The following is a 21150-nucleotide window of genomic DNA, read 5'->3' on the forward strand; positions in this document are numbered from 1 at the left end:
ATTCTAATGCATTCATAATACTTTCTGATGCACTATATCAACAGTCATAAAACATTATAGATGTGACACCACATCTTGATAAAATATATTTTGTCATTGTCTTTGTCTTTTTCATACTTTGAATATATCAGACAGGTTTTATACATTTATTTTATTCCTTAGTCGGACACATTTGTGCTTGTATTTCTCTGCATATCGGCTTCTTACCTAACAATGTATTATGATGGTGAAGCTTGCATTACTTTAGATGCATCAATATGTACTTCATCTTACTTAAACAAACTTAACTTATGACACTTTGCCACTACAGTTGATTGTTGGGGTTTGTTTATAAGTAAGTCATTTAGTAGTCAAAATGTCTTACCAGACCCATTGTGACATCATGACACACTAACATACTGTATGTCAAAGCAGCCACAGCAACAACACAGACAGGAACACTGAACTATTGCTTGATAAATACCGATCTACTGAAGCTCATTTAATCAGTGATGTACCTGTTCATATGAGCCATCTTTCACTGTTTGCTGTTAACAGAGTGGCACCTGTAAAGGAAGAATCAAGGCCAGGAGAGTACAGTATTTTTTAAACCTCAAAAAATTTGAGCAACTCTAGTTACTAGATATATGTCATACCTAGATCTATAACCAAATCACACATCCTGTTTTTATAACGGCCTATATACTGTATGTCACTGTACATGAAAGTAATTGCAGTACCTTATGTACTGGCAGAGTTAAACTATCTGAGACTGACTATATGCCCTGACTTCTTTGGTCACTTTGATTCAGTGGGATACTCCCTAACACCTCAATGTGCTCACATGTGATAGTTCTAACCTGTCCTACCTTCATCCGAGTTGTAAATTAGGTCATTATAGTATCATAGACATATTTTTGATAAACTGTAAATAAAAAACAGTCAAACCTCTACCCTCCGCACCCCTACTTCCCATATTCATGTTTATGACTGTTGATATGGTGAATCAAAAAGCATTATGCTTGTTTATGAATATAGTCATAAAGCATTGCAGTTATTGCACCATAATAAATGGCTTAGCAGTGTACACCCTTTCCTGGAGCCTTGTTACACCCACAAGAATGAAATAATGTTCATAATCAGATGAACACAGCACTCATCACATCAGCACTGCAGTGCACTGTGAGGTAAACAGGAAAAAGATAGCAATCAAATTTGCTATGGGTTTCATTTGCTGCAAGTTGAGGTTTCTGAGGTACAGTATACTTGTTTTCTGCACTCGTGAAATATGCATTTATAGATCAAAACCAGGGCCGGTTTTTGCTATGGGCAATGTGGGCGACAATCTATGTTAGGGCGCATGAGCGCCCTGAAAAAAAACAACATTTCGCTAGTTTTCTATACCGCTCATTTCCACGTCAAGTTAGTGGAGTGGGCGCCCTCATTGTCACGTCAACTTACTGCTGAGTCTCATACAGGTTGTGTGTGTGTCAGAAGAGCCACGCGGAGAGGGGCAGGGGATAGACTGACCCCAAGCGGCAGGCCACACAACACAAACTGCTTCCAAATAAATTGTATTTCATTCCTAGAATTAACATAGACCCATATACCTACATGTAATTAATTGGGTTATGTGAAAAATGAAATAAATAAATCTGTTCAGTCCTCTACGTGACCTCACGTGACTTGACTTGTTGATTGACGGGCAAACCGACGGTGTTGGCAAAGGTGTTGGCCAATATGTTGCTATTAGTCACAGAAGATGACTGTATCTGGTCGTATTTAGTTTTACTGAACTAGCAACTATTAGAATTGACATCATGTCATGCAACTAATTTCACCCAGAGCAGTGCAAATTCACACAGACTGTGGAATTTTTCATTACTGTACACTTATGCTAACTTAAACAACCACTAATATACATTGACATGGCATTTTGTAAGCTACATGTGGGGGGGGGGGTTAATGTAAATGTAGACAAAACACACAGCACATTGTACAAATCAGAATCCCATTGGTGATCTTTATTGGCTTAATGTTGATATCACAGATAAAAGGACAAAACTTTTATCCTTCATAGAAATTGGAGAGATAAACAATGAAGACAGCAAACTTTGTTTTTAGCAAATGTTATAGTAAGAATTTAAATCAAAATAAGCCTGTGATTTAATGTTTATTGGATGTACTGTATATTAAAGTAAAAGGCTTTAAAAGAGTTTTGGGATCTGAGATAAGATGTCGACAAGTGTTTAGTCGACCTCCTCAATAGTTGGCCCAGACGAGGAGCCGCCTGCTGCACCACCAGGGAAGCCACCAGGCATTCCTCCAGGCATCCCTCCTGGCATACCTCCTGGCATACCCCCCTGGTATAACTTGGAGATGATGGGGTTGCACACCTTTTCTAGTTCTTTTTGCTGGTGATCGTACTCGTCCTTCTCTGCAGTCTGATTGACAGAAAAAACACAGAAGTTGTTTTCAAAGGGAAGTAGAAACATTGCTTCACATTGTTTACACCATAAGACAGATGTGCCAAATGTGACCCAAAGATGAAGTTTTTTTAGTTTTATTAATAATCATAGTTCATAGTAAATTGTTTTTTACCTGGTTCCTGTCCAGCCAGGAAATTACTTCGTTGCACTTGTCCACAATGGTCTTTTTATCTTCGGGGCTTATCTTGTCTTGGAGCTTCTCATCCTCCACAGTGCTCTTCATGTTGAAAGCCAGAGACTCAAGGGAGTTCTTAGCTGTAACCTTGTCTCTCTGGGCTTCATCCTCAGCCCTGAACTGCTCTGCCTCTTGCACCATTTGCTCGATGTCTTCCTTGCTCAGACGCCCTATGGGAATGTGTAATTGAATATTTAGAATATATATATATATGTGTAGCATTCTTTTTGCTTTTGAGCTACAATAGCTTTTAATGCTCCTTGGTCATCTACCTTTGTCATTAGTGATGGTGATCTTGTTCTCTTTTCCAGTGCTTTTGTCAACTGCAGATACATTGAGAATGCCATTGGCATCAATGTCAAAGGTCACCTCAATCTGAGGGACACCTCTGGGTGCAGGTGGAATACCGGTCAGCTCAAATTTGCCCAGAATATTATTGTCCTTGGTCATGGCTCTTTCACCTTCATAAACCTAAAAAATAATTACTCAAATCATATTCTGATGCATCAATCAACACTTTCAGGAATAGGGGGAATTGTTATTTGTGTAGAACTTTCTTTTAAGGTTGTCCTACCTGAATGAGCACGCCAGGTTGGTTGTCTGAATAGGTGGTAAAAGTCTGGGTTTGCTTGGTGGGGATGGTGGTGTTCCTTTTGATAAGGACAGTCATTACTCCTCCAGCAGTCTCAATTCCCAGAGACAGGGGCGTGACATCCAACAGTAACAAGTCCTGTACGTTCTCAGACTTATCACCAGCCAAGATGGCTGCCTGCACAGCTGTAAAGTGTTTCCAAATGGTGAAATGAATGCCATGATGACAGGACCATTTTCATGTAAACCATTTAACTGTTTTTGAAATAATATGACTAGAACACAAGAATAAACATAAATGCTTTCGAGATACCCACCTGCACCATAGGCCACAGCCTCATCAGGGTTGATACTCTTGTTGAGGTCACGGCCATTGAAGAAGTCCTGTAGCAACTTTTGAATCTTGGGGATACGTGTAGAACCACCCACCAGGACAATGTCATGGATCTGGGACTTATCCATCTTGGCATCTCTCAGGGCTTTCTCCACAGGCTCGAGGGTTCCACGGAACAGGTCTGCATTGAGTTCCTCAAAACGAGCCCTGGTGATGGAAGTGTAGAAATCTGCTCCTTCATAGAGAGAATCAATCTCAATGCTGGCCTGGGTGCTACTGGAGAGGGTGCGCTTGGCACGCTCGCATGCTGTGCGTAGACGACGCACAGCACGCTTGTTGTTGTTGATTTCCTTTTTGAACTTGCGCTTGAACTCAGCAATGAAGTGGTTAACCATGCGGTTGTCAAAGTCTTCACCACCCAGGTGAGTGTCACCAGCTGTAGACTTGACCTCAAAGATGCCATCCTCAATGGTCAGAATTGACACATCAAAAGTACCACCTCCAAGGTCAAAGATCAGAACATTACGTTCCCCGCCAACCTAAAATGAATAGTGAGAATTATTTATGGGAACCAGAAATTTGGTTATGGCCTGCATTGGATTGATTAGTAACCTTTTTGTCCAGGCCATAAGCAATGGCTGCAGCAGTTGGCTCATTGATGATGCGCAGCACATTAAGCCCAGCAATGGTTCCAGCATCTTTAGTGGCTTGACGCTGGGAGTCATTGAAGTAAGCAGGAACTGTAATAACTGCATTGCTCACAGGCTGTAAAAACAAGAAATATTTTTAAGTGACTGTGGTTTAGCACTTTTTCAAACAAGTGAAACTTTAGATTTGGTTTTCTGTTAAATGTGTAACTGGTGTAGATACTAGATACTGTTTCCTGACAGGTGCATCTTATCCTTGTCACATTTTATCTGCATCAAACAGAACTACGCTAAGTCATGTTGCATATAGAGTTATTGTTTGTTACCTTGCCAAGATAAGCCTCAGAGATCTCCTTCATCTTGGTGAGGACCATTGAGGAAATCTCCTCAGCGTAGAAAGTCTTGACCTCACCCTTGTATTCAACCTCCACCTTGGGTTTGGTTGAGTCATTCACAACCTTGAAGGGCCAGTACTTCATATCTGACTGCACCACAGTATCGTCAAACTTACGACCGATCAGCCGCTTAGCATCTGAGGGAGATTTAAGAGAATATACAATAGAATGACAATAATAATTTTGCATTACTCCTGTTTTTTTTTTTTTTTGCGGCGTTTCTGTTCTCACCAAATACGGTGTTGGATGGGTTCATGGCCACCTGGTTCTTGGCAGCATCTCCAATCAGTCTCTCAGTGTCTGTAAAGGCCACATAGCTGGGTGTGGTCCTGTTTCCTTGGTCATTGGCAATGATCTCCACTTTGCCATGCTGGAAGATTCCCACACAGGAATATGTGGTTCCCAGATCAATGCCTACTGCTGGTCCTTTAGACATCTTAGATAAAAGAAAAGAATAATAACATGTAATTGTTGATTGTAACAATCATTCCAGATTACTATCAATGCCTGCGGATAAAAGGCACAAAAATGGGCCTCTCATCACGGTAACATACATTCAAATTGCCATCAATAAAATGCACCTGCATACTATAACCCCCCACTACCACCATGGGGTACTGACAGTGTTACCATTAGCAGACCACTCTCCCACACGAGGCTATACATGCTGACTGCCATGGTTCTGCCTGGTACAGTGTAAGCATGGATTCATCTGTGAAGAGTTCACTTCTCCATAATTCGCACTCAAGTCAGTTACAATGATGAACTGAGTCAGATCATGACCCCGGTGAGGGTGATGAACACTCAAATGATCTTCCTTCAGACAGTTTGTGGAGATTTTCTTTGGCTGTGCAAACTCTCTTAGTTTTAGATCTTTTATTCTAACCCATGAAAATGGGTACAAAAACAAAAGTGTTGCTTTTATATTTTTGTTGAGTGTATAGTTCATTTTGATGTTTGTGATTGTAATAGTTGTGTATGTGTACATATGCCCCTGCATACTATGTACACACAAAGGTGTACTTATGCATGCTATTTACATAAGTCCAGATGCATGGCCACGTGAGGCTCAGCTAGTAGTGGAGGGGCATATGGTGTAGTGGCTTAAACCACCTCCTGACTGGCAGTGTCAGTGCTCTTTGATTCCCTCTCCACACTGCTTCTCTCTCCACTCCTCCCTCAGCAACATAACACTGAAGTGTCTCAGTCAGGCTTGTTATGTGATGTACTGATCTGGGAATAGTGATCAGTGTATCTGTTTTCCGACAGCTGGCTCCAAATAGCTTACAGTTACTATAATAAGTGTCAGTGTATCTACATGGAAGTGAATGGAAGGTGGCTAAAAATTAATGTATCAGTGTATCAGTAGGCAAGACTTGCATGGTTCATATTAAAACTGAAGATGTAAAAAAACAAAAATGCACATAGAAAACTACAGCTTTGAGGCACAGTAACAAACATATCTGATTAGTGAGGAACTCAACAAAAGGCTCTTGTTGCATGTGGCAGCGGTCTGACAAAAACAGCCGGCTGTGTCAGGAAGTACAGCTTTTTTAGAGTCAGAGGAAATCACAAGCATACGGTTAAACATTACACCAAATAATTCAAAAGCGCAAAAGTACCCTGATTCAAGTTGAATGATTTTTAGAAGACCTTTTTTGTTTGTCTAATGGTAGAAAGTTTTTTCCTTTACAGTCTGAAAACTGCTTCAACTGCAGACTATTAAATTATCACTTGTTATCCAGTTGTGTAACACACAGCAGAAAATGCTGACATAGTGCTGTTGCTTCACTGCCTCTTCTACACCCATATCTAAAACTTTCCATGTGCAGTTCCAAAGAAAAAACAGCACTTGGGGTCTATGGCAAGGACTTCTGTAATTTTTTTTTTTACTTCTGTAATAGCCATAACTTATAGGAACAAAAAAAAAAATCCTGACAAGGTAAAATCACATCCAACTGACTGCTGCTGTTGTAATTTAGAAAATAATCAGTTTGCTGGACAGTCACTGAACTGTGTGGCTTTTCATAGGAACCCTTCTTCAGTTTGTCATGCCATTGTTTGACAGAAACCATGCAAGCCTCACTTATTCGGGATTACCTGTCACATTTGGTGGTTAGGCTTTTAAAGCAGCAAGCAAGACAGACTATGAAGCCAGGCTGAGTGCAATGCTTCTTATAAAAGGGGTTACCTTGCGCCGTCAGATGTTCAAGACTTGAGAGTTTACTGAGTTAAAGTGGTGCTTTGTTTTTGCCTAGCACACTCCTCTCCAGCACTCCTTTCCCTCTCCAGGCAGGCAGGCTAAGAGGGCGAGTGTCTCTGCTCCCCAGTGTATATAGAGCACTGGACAGGGAGAGCCACTAAGGGTGTCAGGTGACTCCACCAAGGAAAGTTCTAGACCCATGTTCATGCTCACTGACTGGATTTCCTTGAAATAAATCTTGCTGTTGTTACATCAGTAAAGTCAGCAAACGAAAGTCAAATAAAAATGGCAGCTGAAAGGGCTTTGATTTGACATCTAAACCGAACATGTTTTTATTGGTCTGTTAGGACATGAACATGGGTAATGTTGTTCACATGTTCCACATTGCTGTGACAGTGAACAGTACACAGTGTTAGAGATGAACTTTGTATAACTATTTTGAAAATCTCTGGATGGCCTTAGACTTCTGGGATCATCTAGACATAGACAGAAAGTGTGTATTTATATATGTTTGATCATAAAAAAACTAAAATCTCAGCCAGGTATTAGTTCCATTTGCAATATAGGAGCTTGTGGCTAGCTCATATTATTGGCTCACAACATCTTAGCAGTGATGTGTTTTGGTAATGGAGAATAACTGTATTTGCACAAAGTTGTGTACTATTGTGTGTTTTTGAGGTAGCGTTTTTCAGTGAGCTTTATTTTTTGCAATCTTACATTTCATATTCAGTGTTTTACTTTTTTATCCCAGCACCGGTTAGTAAATTAATAGTTATAAAATATTAATGCTCGCCTCCTGTGAGTCTATAATGTAAGGTATGAAAACTGACCACATAGCAAACCATGTTCAATAGTTTTATGGAGAAATCATTTTTCAGGTTCCTTACATTGTGTACAAGTTCATTCTCTATTTAAAACAGTTGTGCAGTAAGTTTTCCTTCCCCTTACTGCATAGCCCCTCTGCTAGGCCTCGAAAGAACTGAATGTCTATTCCTGTTACATAGGCCTCTCTGACACATCTGACACCATCTGGCATTAAATATAACTGCAGTTCGTTACAGACACCACCTGTTGCAACACACCAGACCTTAGTATTCACACAGCCTGTCAAACAGCAGTTTTCTTCTTACAGTTGAGTATTGCATAACCTGGAAAAACAAATCCTTGTCTGACTTACTAAGGTATTAAGCTTTAGCTTTTCATATGCATGGATGTTCAGAACCAAAACACAATAAATACTGTACATTTATAATAAACAGCAATAATTAATCAAACTTAAGGCAAGCAGCCATCAGCACATCAATTTTCCCTCTGAAATAAAAACTAAGATAAAGAACGTGTGCCATCACTACTCCAAGTAGAGATTAAAGGTCCCCAATTACAAATTGCAGTTCCATGAATAGTAACTATCACTTTAAAACAAGTAAACTACGAAGTTGATAAAGAAAGTCCTCGTCTTTGCTCTTGTGTTCTCGGCAGTGTCCATTCATGTAGTCCCAAGCACAGCGCTTGCAGTAGTTGTACAAATGGTGTTCTGCTTTCTTCAGTGTGCTGTTCAGGTCCAATGTTCCCTGAAGGCTGCACCAAAAATGCAAAGTTTTAACAAACATTCATTAAGAAATAAACAATCCCTTTTTTGTGGGGTTTTTTACATCATAGCATAAAGACTAACCTGCTTGTAAACTGGATGAGTTGTACATCATCTCTGCACCGCAGCAGAAACTCTCTGTTGTCTAACAGGATGGCTGCGCAGATGAAGAGTTCAAAGGTGAAGGCAGTGTTGATGGTCTGCAGCTTAGACTTTGGACTGTCCTCTGCAAACATCACAAGATGTATTCACTATATTAAACTCAGACAGCCCATCACATTCAGCCTTGTTTATTCGGCCAACTTGAGTTCTGGGTTTTACCTGCGCTGCATCTTCGTGCAAGCCTTTCCTGATAACGGGCTCGGTCTACTTGTTGGGAGATAAGCTCCAGGTGGTCACAACTTAAGATCTCGAACAAACGTAATGCGTCACTGTGTTCAAACTCCCTCTGGAAACCCAGCAGCAGCCACCTTAAGAGAGGGATACCACATGCAGACACAAACAATAAATAAATGTGTATGTCAATATAAACCCATGGCCAGATTTAGAAAAATAACTAAAATTATAAAATGGTACTAAAAATCTACATAGATCTACCTGTGGCAGAAGGTGAAGCTCTCCATATTGTCTGTGACCAAATGAGCATAAAGCGGAGGGTCCAGCTCCTTCAAAAGTGCTGCCTCCAACTCTAAAAGACATTAGACAAACCTCTTTCACATGCTTATACAGCAGAATCTATTTTAGATGTGTGTTTTTTTTTGCAGTGGTCTGTAGTAGATCTATAGTCTGTTTTTGGCCCATGTATTACATTTAATATAGTGCTTCTTTTTGTCCCACCTATTTTTCTGTGCAGACCATCAGCCCTGAAGTCCTTAGAGAATTTCTCCATGTAGCAGGAGAAACTCCAGAAAGTGTCAACTTCAGAGTCAAGAACCTCTAGGAACCGGCTGCACAGGTCGTTCATTCCTTGGGCATAACTGACGTCTGGATCAACAATCAAGACAAATGGTGAATAAACAAACAGTTAGTGTCTTTATTGTCACAACACATAGCCTCTAGTGTTGTCTGATCTAGTTAGTATCAATACACCTGAAATGAGGACTCATTCTTGATGTTTACCTGGATGAAAAGCAGCATAAGTGATGAGGATGTCTCTCAACACCAACAGATTGCCTGAACCTTCACCCCTGCAGACACATAAATTATTAGTATGACAGAACACCTCTGCAAAAACTTTGTCCAATATGTGGGGTTTATCACTGACATAAAGCTTATTCTATAATTCTATGTAAGTTTTAGGTTATATTTAAAAGTATTATTTTGTTGTTATTGTAGCAGCGTGCTTATATTAAGTAAAGGCAGTTGGACTGGGCCTGCAGAAATGATCTTTGTAACTCCCAGTCAGATTTGGTCTGTTTTTCTTTTTATTTAAAGGGCATAGTTTTTTTTCTAAACAACTCACAGCTCACAAGACTACAAACTACTGTATACTACAAGTTAACAGGTAGAAAATGCTGATATCCCGTAGACAGCTGATTGTAAATAATTTAAAACACAAAGGAAATTCAATGAGTTCAATAAGCTTAGATGAATGAAACAACATGACAGGATTCCTTGTTTCTTATTAATATTAAAAAGTTGATGTGGCCTCAGTTAACTGTGTTAGAGTAATTAAATAAATGAAACCTGACTTCTAGTTATATTATCTTTTAATATTTATTTACAGGGTCAACTGAGACAAGCAGAAAATGAATGAGCCATTTTAGCTGCTTAAAACAAAATTCAGACCCTGACAGCCTTCGCGGGTCAACAATCAATTTTCATCCTATCAACTATCCTTTGATTTATATCTTAAGACTCACAATCACTTACTGGTAATAGCTCAGGTCTCTGTTTGTTCTTGGTACATCCTTGTCAATGATTCGTATGGCTTCTCTCAGCTCCCCTTGGTCAAATGTGATCCGCTCAAACAATATCTGGTGATAGGAAGGAAATGCAGAGATAAATATATTTGATATACATTTGAATACAGTTCTTTAATGAGTTTAATGCTATCTTGTTTTTGCACTAGAAATGGGAATACTAATATGCAGGCTGTAAACTCAATAGTACAGACAGTACAAAGAGGTGAAGTGATACGATCTGTAAATACACGGTTAGAAGTTTGTTTAACATAATTAGATCCTGTTGTGCAATTTCCCTACACACACTTCACTCCTCCTACTTTAAACCTTTTCTCTCCAACCAAACAAAACAAAAGAAAATATATTTAATGGAACAGAAACATAAAAAAAATAGAAAAGATAACACTGACATATATCCATTAAAATTAACATATATTTTACTCATCTCACCTGTGCCTGAAGCTCCAAGAAGGCCAGTCTGTCCTGGACCTCCTGAGGCTGGTCCTGGGTCTGTCGCTTGGCCTGTGCCTGTCTCTGGTCAAAGTACCTGACTGCAGCCACCAACTCAGCTGGAATAGAGATAGGATCATGTGGTTATTTTAAATAAGAGAAAGTAGAGCTTCCTTCACTGTGACATAGTTAGTGTATGTTTGGGCTTTTACCATCAGTGCCATTGAGGTGTAACCTCACAGCTGATGGAAGAAATTGCTGCCACTTTCTTTTCATGACCCGGTAACGTTCGACCAACTGCTCCTGCAGCAGAGAACGCTCTAAAGCTGTTGAGCTGCACGGGTACATCCCAAACAGGAAACGCCACACCAGACCACGCTCAGAAGGTGACACGCCACCTGTACAGGGATTGAAAACCTTTTAATAATTTACAGTGCTCAATATGACTGACTGACCAGTGTCTGAAAGGTTATTCCAGCTGTAATTTTTCAGTCAAACCAAACCCTGAATGAATCACATGCACGAATAAGAACTTGGAGCTGAGAAAAGAGGGGATCTTTAGGAAACAATCACAGATCTAAAATTTGGTGAACTTTACCCTGGTTTCACCAGGATTTGAGATGAGGATTTGAGATGTCTTATGTAATGTTTTGCTCTGCAGGTTCTTTAATCTTTGGTTTCAATGTTTGCATGGATGGAATGTGTCTAAAGGTCAAAAGGCCGCAGAAAAGGAGGGTGAGTTTCCACATCACCTCATTGATGTTTGATTCAGTGTGATGTTTTACCCCATGTGCTGCCGATACCTTGAGAACTAGACAAAAAAAAATCCAATCAGCATGCCAAGATAGTAACAGGGCCAGTTGAGTTAAAACACATCTATGCACCGATGGTACCTCTGAACCCATAATCCAGAGGAGTTTCATTTCTTAGGTTCACACACCGCACTAAATATTTTCGAATCTCATGTGATTTCATCCTGCTAGAAATCTCTCTAAATGGTACGTTGTTGTTGTTTTGTGATTTATGATCTCTGTAGTCACGCTGGCATTCTTTGCTTGAGGGCATCTGACAATAGATTTTAGAGAATGGTTTAACTGTGACTCCTGTCCTGAAGCAAAGCATCACTTGACTTCCTCCTGGTCAAGGAATGGTCATAATTCAATGATGCATCTCGGCACTTCTGATCTTAAAAATCCTTTCTTGAAATAGTTTATCCTGACAAAACATTTACTGCAAAACAGTTTTATTTTTCTAGACACTAAAGTGGTAAATTATTAAAATGTTTTGAAAAGTTTTTTCTCCTTTATTTAATGAGACAAATTCAGAATAAGTAACAAAACAGAAATCATCAGTGATCTTTAGTAATTAGTAAGTATCTTAAATATCAAAAATTATTATTGTTATTCACTGAACTGTTGAATAGTCTGTGCTGCATACAAAGTTACATATCATATTATTGTATTAATAATGAGTTATAGCTAGTAATCTTTCGGATTAGCAAAGGTTTTATATATCTTAATGTGATTTATCGGATTATTCAAGATTTCTGTTTGGCCTTTGTCATGATGCTCTGGGAAGTCACTTAAACTTGCAAACAATCACAAAGTATGCAATAGATAGATAGCAGATCTACCGTTTTTGAAAATGTGCATCCTCAGTCTTGACTCGTCCACCCTCCCCTCGGCGTCCATGACCCCAGGTAAAGTGAGGCGTGCAGCGGGCAGATCAGGAGAGCTGACCGGTGCTACTCCCCTCTGGAAGCGGACATCTGACTGGTGAATGTGCGCTGAGCTCGTCTGTCCTCCGGATGTCGGTCGTGGACTCGCGTTATTCAGATCTTCCATCTGTGCCTGCAGTATTCGCGATCACAGCACGCACAGGTGAAGAAGAGCTTGACTGACTCGCCGCATCCGCAACAGACAACAAACAGTCATTCACCTCATAGGCGACTCATCCAGACGCTTCCCATCTCTCTCTCCCTGTGCGAGCTGAGCTCGGGCTGAAACAAGCCAGTACTGAATCGTCCTAGCACGGACGAATAGTTTAAGATCATAAAAGTTTGTTGAAGTAGTTTCAGAAAACCATATCCAGCCCTGTTGAATCTCATTCAGCCATCTGGAAGTCATATGACTGCACCTTGAGATCCGAGTTTAGTCCCCACATTCCAGGTGGAGTCGGGACTTCAGTGCCAAAGTTCATAATAGATTTGCCAGGATGTTATACGCCATCTAGTGGTTTTGTTGGAGAACACAACAGCATCAGTGCCCCGGTATAGTCTGCCGCAACAGTGACGGTGTCTCAAAGCAAACCAGCTCCTCTTTTGCATTACTATGAATTTGAAATTACCAAGAAAGATTCTTTGTAATTATGTTGTAATTAGTTTTTTATTATGCCTAATTAGAGAAACATTTGCTGCTTTTTTTCCAGTTGCTCCTCCACCTTTATACGTGGCCATGTTTGAATGTTGGATTTGGAAATAATTGTGGAAATTTACAGAAATAATGGGTTAAATAAGTGTTGTGGAATACAATAAGTAATAAAAGATTGTATTTAGTCCCAAGCAGCTCATGGCCTTCACAATCTGGATTGAAGGTCCCATGATAGATTATGTTTAAGGCTTGTAGTTTGCGATACATGTCAAATGAACTATTAAAATATAATCCATAATCAGTTTTAATGTAACAGCATTTGGACTCTTTCTCACTTTTTTTTTTAACTATTCATACTCCCCCAGCTGCTTCTACATACAAATTCAATTTAGCACCAGTTTTTACATGTTAGCCTATTGTGACAATTATATCTACAAAGTTACAAGAACTTTCCAAGGTTTCTCCACACTTCTGAGAATTTTTGTTTTTGTGAAAGAAGAAGAAGAGAAAAACTGTTTCCAGAGAATATTAGCCTTTACATCCAGCACAATTTACAGTACAGTGTGTATTTTCTGAATCATGCAGAAAAGTCACAGTGTCTACCCTCAAGGTTCTTGATGAACGTGTATAGCATTTACCCTCAAAAGAAAAATGAGAAAGTTGTGCTGTTGCCAGTTTTCACTTTTCTGTCCCAACTTCCTTTTTTTAGATAACAGCACTGAACAACAGGAAATACACCCAAGAATTTCACATCAATGTTCAAAGTGCTAATACATTTTGACATAGCTCAACGAGGCACTACAACCTTTTCTGGGTCTCTCTCACAGTGAGTATCTACTTCGCGCAGTAAATGGCAGAATAAGGCCAGAACTTTGTAGTATGTAGGCCACCAGGTGTGACAGATAGTGCTATAAAACTGAATTCATGTTAAACTCAGAATGTCTCTCTTAACTCAGATGAAGCTGCTGGGCCTCATTGATCTTAGTCTCATATTGATCCTGGCCTCTCATTCAAAAGGTGGGTGACATATTGAGTTTGATGTGTTATGTTTTCAATTTATTATGAACTTTATACTTTACTTTAAATTTTGTATGAACTTTAATATATATAACTTCTGTTTGGGTTTTGAACGCAGGTCAAAAATGGGAAATTGATGTTGATCGACACATTAATGCAACAATTGGCTCAGAAGTGATCATTCAGTGCAATTTTACTATTCCACCCATATACGACACTGAAAATCTTGAAGTTTACTGGAAAAAGATGGTGAAAAGTAACTTTGATACCGGGGACAAGCATGACCAAAATGCATTTGTTTATCACAAAAATGAAACATTTGTGCTGGAGAAGTACAGAGGAAAGACCAGCCTCATTGGAGACATAAAGAAAAGAAACTGCACCCTCAAGATCAGAAATATCGAGGCTAGAGATCAAGATATCTNAGCACGACCAAAATGCATTTGTTTATCACAAAAATGAAACATTTGTGCTGGAGGAGTACAGAGGAAAGACCAGCCTCATTGGAGACATAAAGAAAAGAAACTGCACCCTCAAGATCAGAAATATCGAGGCTAGAGATCAAGATATCTATGTGAGAGTTATTGCAAAGGACGCATACAGTTTCAGAGAATTTCCTACCACCATTTATGTGAATGGTAAGCGTTTCATTTTTAAGTATAGTTATGTGCTTATGAGCAAAGGGAAATTTCAATTACATATACAATACTTTACATGTTTCTCCCACATGAACAGGTCATAGGCCAGTCACTCCTATACTAGGTATATAACCATTCATTTTTTATGATCTCCTTCACATTTATATACTTTGTTTCTGTACTCTTAAATATGCTAACAGACTATATATGACTTTCTCATATAGGACAATAATGAAAATTGTCACCTAATATTTATTTATGTATTTTTACAGATAATGCAAATTCATCAATCAATGAATCAAGCACAGGTAAGTTTGAGATTTCTACAGCTGGTTTCTCAGGACAACTTCAGACTAATATTTAATGTGTCAAAAATCTGTAATTCAGTTTATGGAAAAGGTCGCTGCTCACAGCAATTTTATTCACAGGAGAAATTACTGAGATGCCACTAACAACAACAACAACAACAACAACAATATATATAGCCATCTTTGTACCAGTTGCTGCACTTCTGTTAATTATTTTGATCACTGGAATTATCTTTTGGAGAAAACGCAGGTAAGTTCACTAATCAGCTTCTTTATAAATTAAGTGTGAGGCTTGCAAGCAACAAATGTATTTTTTTTGTTTCATGACTGATACTTGTTTTTCTTGGCCTCTACTCAAATGTGTTTTGTTAATAGCAATAACATATTTTCACAGGTCAAAGCCTATTGCCAGGCAGGACTCTGGATATTATGCAAATTTTAGAAGAGCATCATCAAACCAAGCCAAAAGGTTTGTTTCTTGCTACAATGGTTAAATCAAATTAGAATAGACATATTATATCATCATTGTGTATATGCACGGGCAAAACAAGGAGTTTAATCAAGTTAAAGTGTTATAGTTTAATACATATGACAAAATTAAAGATGCTCATGCATACTTTTGACTTTGAAACCATTATTATTAGCATGTGAATTGCAGACGTAATTCAAGCTCCTCATCATGACATGTTGTGATAACATTACAAGTTGTCTTATGGTCCGTTTCTGCAGTAAAGATGTCATTGTTACACTCTGTTGTCTTTTCAGAGACGAATCTTGCAAAAAACAAGACACCCAAAAACTTCCTGAATCAAAGAACATCGATGAACCTGTTTACATCAACTTCGAGGTACAATCCCCACATTTGGTTTGGATTTTAATATTTTGACATTAACATTTTAATATTTTAATATTCTTTGGAACATAGTAGTAAAAGACAAGACCCATAACTCTTTTAACGAGTAACGCTAACCCTAACTACCAATGTGTTCGTCTTTTTCCTGAGCTTCATTGCCACAATAGTTTCTCCTTCAAAAGGGAGGAGACCAGGGGTATTCAGTTGGCTGCAATCTGGAACCTCAGTGTTAGATGCCACTAAATCCTACACAATGGGCCTTTAAAGTGACCCTTTGGACAGAGATGGGTACAAATACATGAAAAGTATCTCCTACAAATATTTGTCCAGCAAATGTATCAAAATGAAATACAAAATACTGGTTATGATACTATGTATTTAATTAAAACACCAGTCATTTGTAATTTTCAGAAACAGGAATACATTTGATGCAAACTGATACTCTATCTATACTCTACTCTATAATCTATCACTTTGAATTTAGTATCCTTAACACAGTTTGAATTGGCCAGTCAGGATATTTTGAAGGTCGGAGGCTTACATGCTGGATCGTGCTGAACTAAACAGTTAGACCACAGTGACGCACTAGTTCAGGGGCGTCGTGTAAAAACAGACATGTTATTGAAATTGCACTTTTTTTTCTCAGCACATCTCAGGCTGTTAATCGTCTGTTTGGTAAATACATGGTTCATTAAGTGTGAACGTTTTCAAAATGTACTTGTACTTCTTTTTAGTGGCTGCATGAGGAACTAAAATGAGTTTGACATGCCTGCACTCAGTGACAATGAGACTGGGCGTTTAGCTGATATTTCGAAAAGAGAGTGATTAATATAAGTGCAGTACTTTTCCAAGATATCCAACTTCACAAGTAAAATAGTACAAAACCATCAACTATAAAAAGATTATGATCTCACAGTGTCTATCACTTCAAACCAACACAATGCAAAACTCCACCAGTTACTCTAATGTTATTAGTACATTTATTTACCAGTTCTAGAGTATGTGTTTGCTAATTGCTCTTTCTCCTGTTGTATTTTAGTGTCATTCATAAGCTTGTCTTAGCATGCAATATCAGGTCATATTTTGATTACATACCCTTATTGTTGTGGAATTTTTCAGCAGCTGTTTGGGTTTGCTTGAGGAGGGCAGGCCTCAGGCAAGCTCAACATTGTCTTGTAACCAAGGTCAAAGGAACTGGCTGCTGTCTTCCTAGACAATCGATAACAATAATCAGACAACAGTGTCTCCAGACTAGAATGTGCTGATGGTAACACTAACATGGGTAAATACATTCTCTTTGACCATTTCTGGGGGAATAGTATTTGTGGTGTTATCTGTAGGGGTTTAAACTCTGACCACCAGTATGAGCTGTTAGAATATGAGACTGACTCAGGCACATTTGATGTACTTGAGTGTCTCTATTTCTCCTTAGCTAAGTTTCAGTAAACATTACAGCATAAGACTTCAGAGACTCCCGAACACTTTCTTCCCTCCTGATCTGATCATTGATCAGCAATTTCTCCACAACACTTATCTTTGATATCTTTGATATTTGCTCCGAAGCTGCTTCCTTCTTTGGTAGTTTTACAAACTTTTACATTTTCTTGTAAACAAGCAAAATCCTTTTGTGTTTTCTTGCTTTACCGTCGCTCGTCGAACAGTAGTGACATCATTGTGTGACAACGTTGGCAGGAATATGTATCACATGAATGTGCGGGTGCATCATGTAAACATGTAGACATGTATTACAAGGTCATACAAGGTCTAAAACTCCACAGGATGGCTTTAATGTAATCTAACTTCTGTCTTTGCAGGTCCCTCTAGGTCAGATGCATCAAAACAACGATCAAACAGACAGTGTGTATGCAAATGTAGATTATTCACAATAACTGTATCCCAAGTCAAATCTATTTATTATTTTTGTATCCTGCATTGTATTGTGCACATGTTTATGCACATATTTGTGCCATGGTGTGGTGGATGCATGGCAACAGGATGATCGTGTGAAAGAAAGGATTCACAGCTTGTCATTGCAAAATGCAGCAGAGTGACAATTTCTTTATTTACTGGCTCATTGCTGGATAAATTGTGAGATCTCAGTCAGTCAAACTTGGGTATTTATTTATTTTTGTTATCAGCATGTTGCATTTTCATTTTAAACACTGTACAGATCGTTTTATTTCTAAAGCAGCTTGCACATTTATGTTTTTATTGGTTGCTGTAATTATTTCTTAGCCATGTAAAGATCTCTTTTAACTGTATAGTAAGGTGACATAGACCTTAAAAGTATTGCCTTACATGATGATATAGAATCCTCTAACTGCTTTGAATGGTTGTTTTTTTATTGTCTCTTAGACCTGTAAGTCTGTCAAAGCTAGCGGTGTATTGCACCACTGGGTGATGCACATTTAGCAAACTGTTTGTGATATCTCACAGATAGACTTCTGTTTTCTGTCAACCACATTGATGATATCATGTAAACTGATCAATAGGCTGAGAAGGCTAGAGTCACAGGCTGTATAACTTGACATTTTGTATTTAGTGAAATAATGCCTCATGGTTTCTTCTAGTGTTTCTCAATGTGTTGTGCCAATTCACTTCCTGTGTTGCCTGTGCTCGGGATGAAACTTCTGTTTTCTCATTCAAACATTTATACTCATTTAACAAGTGTACCAAAAATAAAAGGTAAAAAAGTTGATTGTTTTGCTTGTCCTCATTAATCTATAGTTCACTTCTCTTCCACAGCACTGCAACTGTATATTCACTCCTTACTCAAACTGAACTACAACTAGCACCACAAGTGACGGTGACTGCACTGACATCATAACAGATACAAACAACAATAGCATATTTCCTTCTTCATTTCAGGCACATTTATAAGTTGTTAGAGGCTGAGTTAAAAAAAGAAGTAGTTTTGTTTTTACAGTGTCACATCATAATCTGGACATAAGAAGTAGAAATACTTCACCGTTATTGAGAAAAACTGAATCCACACACTGATATGTCATGCAAACGGGCTTTGGATGCTAATTTACACCAAACAAAGGAGGCTGATAAGACACTTTGTCGACTTTTTGTTGTATCAGTTCCTGCATACTTGCACAGGCTTATCCAAGGCTGGCAAGGCCTTGACTTCTTTTCTATTGTTTTGTAATGTAATTCTCTGTTGTTTTTCAGTTAACAAACTGTAAATCAATTGGAGTTGCAACCAACTCTAATGAGTTTAAAGTGGAGGACAAACACAGTGTTACATTCAACAGCTATTAAAAATGCAGACTATGCAGTTTTGTGTTTTATGATCTCATTTGTCTGAGCATCACATGACTTTCCAAAGTGTGCCTGAACAGCAAGGCTGCAAAAAATGTGTTTAATAAGGAGATGTGATTTACCATGGTATTTTCCTTAACAAATGGACTGCTAAATATTTTAAAGGTAATGTGTTTGTGTAAATAATTTATTATAATAACTATTAATTACATTATTTTGTAACTCATTTAAATCTCCTTACAAGTTTTCTCTATTGCAGACTGCAGACTGCCCCTCATTGATCGACTTTGAGGGCCTTTAGTTTAGCTTAAAAATGTCTTTGACATCATGTCTTAACACCTCTGTTGACTCATCTTTATCTTGTTTATCTCTGTGAAACAAACAGTAGCTTCTGAGTATTAGTGGAACTCAAAGTTCTGTGGAATTTCTTTTGCAATTATAAAGTAACATGTTAAACAAAGAACAAACATCTGTCTCCTTGTAGCTGAATAAAGGCCAACTCACACCATGAGCTCCATGCGTTGTAGCATTTGGTAACACTTGAAATTTTAAAAGGTGAAACCAGACTATAAATATCACAACTAAGACAGGGCACCAATCTCACAAGCACTCTTAGTGAAGGCGGATTCATACAGCCATTAACAGGATCCAGAGGTTAGTGAATTATTTGCCTGTAGAACAGTTTGAAATATTTTAATTTCCTTTTTGATTTTTTCCTCCTCATCAGTGATGCAGCTGAAATTGCGGCTTTCCTTTCTGCTGTTACATGGTGAGTCTAAAATGAAAATGGTCTTGAATAAAAGACTTTACTTTCATCTTACACGCAATGATAAATTGATGTTCTTTCTTGTTTTTAGTGATTCATGATGTGCAGTCCTCTCCAGGCCAATGGACTGCAAGTGTACCAACAAGGATTCCTGCCCTGGAGGGTTCCTGTGTGGTTATTCCCTGCACCTACAATTACCCCAAACCCAACTCAAAAAAACCCCTGAACAGGTGGAGAGGCTTCTGGAAGAAAGGGGACACAATCATCTCAACCAGTCTCTCCAGCTGGAAACTGTTGCCAGAGTACAAAAAACGAACCTCGTTTTTGGGAAATCTTGCATCACACAACTGCACCATGCAGCTGGATGGTGTCAGGCAGACTGATGTTGGCCCTTTCTACTTCAGGATTGAAATGCCCCAATACAAGAGCTTCTCCTACAGAAAACACCCAGTATCCATTGATGTTATAAGTGAGCATTGTAGAGAGAGTTTCTATATATTTTTAAGGTGATACACTAATATTTTATTCATTGTACTGTGAGTCATGTTGGTATCATATTTCCCCTCTGCAGGCGATCCACCACCTCCATCTCTGTCTGTGAAAGTGGATAAGAAAGTAAGAGCTTCCTGCTCTGTGTCTCACACCTGCCCAACTAAGCCCCCTCTATTCTCCTGGAGTCGCCCTGGAGCCGTCAAGCGTCAGTTAAAGCGGCTGAATAAATGGACGTGGCAAGTAGTGTCAACACTGACGTTTGTCCCTCTACGCACTGACTTTAACAAGTCTTTAAACTGCAGTGTGCAGTATAGAGGAGGGAAGCAGGTTAACAGCTCTATGATTCTCAGAATATGACATGAGCACAGCGCATGACCTAAATGTCACCTTTCAGTCAGTAAATGGTGGCAAATTAATGAATGTATAGAAGTTTCACATTTGCAATTTGATGTCTAAAGTTCACTTAAAGAAATACTTTCCTGTTTCCTGCTTCTCCTAAAGTTTCCGATCTGATTAGCACTACATACTATTTCAATATGTATGATAGTCAGAGAGAGTTAGAGAGTTACTTTGTCTGTTTACTAAAATTATACTTTTTTGTTTGAATGTGATTTCAGTATTATTAATAAATGTAATGATCTTACCCTACTAGATATCAACCCATTGTATGATTTATATATATATA

The 21150-nt window shown here is 38.6% G+C and overlaps 3 protein-coding genes across 6 annotated transcripts; 1 reads left to right on the forward strand and 2 right to left on the reverse strand.

Moving 5' to 3' along the window:
- Positions 1 to 1980: 1980 nt before the first annotated feature.
- hsc70 (heat shock cognate 70) lies at positions 1981 to 6934 on the reverse strand. The gene is made up of 9 exons (XM_010747566.3): positions 6802 to 6934; positions 4842 to 5046; positions 4542 to 4747; positions 4181 to 4333; positions 3552 to 4107; positions 3218 to 3420; positions 2916 to 3114; positions 2581 to 2813; positions 1981 to 2423 (listed from the first exon to the last, which is right to left on the reverse strand). Exons 2-9 carry the CDS (start codon positions 5044 to 5046, stop codon positions 2229 to 2231), a joined length of 1950 nt encoding a protein of 649 aa, XP_010745868.1. The 5' UTR covers positions 6802 to 6934; the 3' UTR covers positions 1981 to 2228.
- A 721-nt stretch (positions 6935 to 7655) lies between these two features.
- On the reverse strand, positions 7656 to 12935 carry si:dkey-238d18.4 (TBC1 domain family member 15). Of its 2 annotated transcripts, XM_010747569.3 has the most exons (11): positions 12694 to 12935; positions 12389 to 12605; positions 10968 to 11153; positions 10756 to 10874; positions 10274 to 10377; positions 9521 to 9588; positions 9239 to 9385; positions 8999 to 9089; positions 8723 to 8871; positions 8486 to 8627; positions 7656 to 8391 (listed from the first exon to the last, which is right to left on the reverse strand). In XM_010747569.3, exons 2-11 carry the CDS (start codon positions 12597 to 12599, stop codon positions 8223 to 8225), a joined length of 1386 nt encoding a protein of 461 aa, XP_010745871.2. In that variant the 5' UTR covers positions 12600 to 12605; positions 12694 to 12935; the 3' UTR covers positions 7656 to 8222. The 2 variants fall into 2 exon arrangements, with proteins under 2 accessions (XP_010745871.2, XP_010745870.2); XM_010747568.3 differs by having other exon boundaries at positions 12389 to 12935.
- Positions 12936 to 13795: 860 nt separating this feature from the next.
- LOC104932371 (uncharacterized) lies at positions 13796 to 18638 on the forward strand. 3 transcript variants are annotated; one of them, XM_027286394.1, is made up of 10 exons: positions 13796 to 13950; positions 14081 to 14141; positions 14260 to 14418; positions 14567 to 14779; positions 14877 to 14903; positions 15052 to 15087; positions 15208 to 15337; positions 15482 to 15556; positions 15853 to 15934; positions 17755 to 18638. In XM_027286394.1, exons 2-10 carry the CDS (start codon positions 14081 to 14083, stop codon positions 17827 to 17829), a joined length of 858 nt encoding a protein of 285 aa, XP_027142195.1. In that variant the 5' UTR covers positions 13796 to 13950; the 3' UTR covers positions 17830 to 18638. The 3 variants fall into 3 exon arrangements, with proteins under 3 accessions (XP_027142195.1, XP_027142197.1, XP_027142196.1); XM_027286395.1 differs by having other exon boundaries at positions 13797 to 13950; positions 14260 to 14546; positions 14695 to 14779; XM_027286396.1 differs by lacking the exon at positions 14877 to 14903.
- Positions 18639 to 21150: the final 2512 nt, after the last annotated feature.

The sequence above is a fragment of the Larimichthys crocea genome, chromosome XIII, assembly GCF_000972845.2.
Source record: "Larimichthys crocea isolate SSNF chromosome XIII, L_crocea_2.0, whole genome shotgun sequence".
NCBI classification, from domain to species: Eukaryota; Metazoa; Chordata; class Actinopteri; family Sciaenidae; genus Larimichthys; species Larimichthys crocea.

What these genes read in the sequence shown, in the direction of transcription:
- LOC104932371 (XM_027286394.1), top strand. Translation starts at nt 14,081, where the DNA reads ATGAAGCTGCTGGGCCTCATTGATCTTAGTCTCATATTGATCCTGGCC. An exon ending in ATCTTTTGGAGAAAACGCAG is followed by an intron (nt 15,338 to 15,481) that starts GTAAGTTCACTA and finishes ATATTTTCACAG; the next exon opens with GTCAAAGCCTATTGCCAGGC. An exon ending in CTGTTTACATCAACTTCGAG is followed by an intron (nt 15,935 to 17,754) that starts GTACAATCCCCA and finishes CTGTCTTTGCAG; the next exon opens with GTCCCTCTAGGTCAGATGCA.
- hsc70 (XM_010747566.3), bottom strand. Translation starts at nt 5,046, where the DNA reads ATGTCTAAAGGACCAGCAGTAGGCATTGATCTGGGAACCACATATTCC. An exon ending in CCCATCCAACACCGTATTTG is followed by an intron (nt 4,748 to 4,841) that starts GTGAGAACAGAA and finishes AATCTCCCTCAG; the next exon opens with ATGCTAAGCGGCTGATCGGT. An exon ending in CTGAGGCTTATCTTGGCAAG is followed by an intron (nt 4,334 to 4,541) that starts GTAACAAACAAT and finishes TTGTTTTTACAG; the next exon opens with CCTGTGAGCAATGCAGTTAT.
- si:dkey-238d18.4 (XM_010747569.3), bottom strand. Translation starts at nt 12,599, where the DNA reads ATGGAAGATCTGAATAACGCGAGTCCACGACCGACATCCGGAGGACAG. An exon ending in GATGCACATTTTCAAAAACG is followed by an intron (nt 11,154 to 12,388) that starts GTAGATCTGCTA and finishes ATCCCTGTACAG; the next exon opens with GTGGCGTGTCACCTTCTGAG. An exon ending in TGCACGAAGATGCAGCGCAG is followed by an intron (nt 8,628 to 8,722) that starts GTAAAACCCAGA and finishes TGATGTTTGCAG; the next exon opens with AGGACAGTCCAAAGTCTAAG.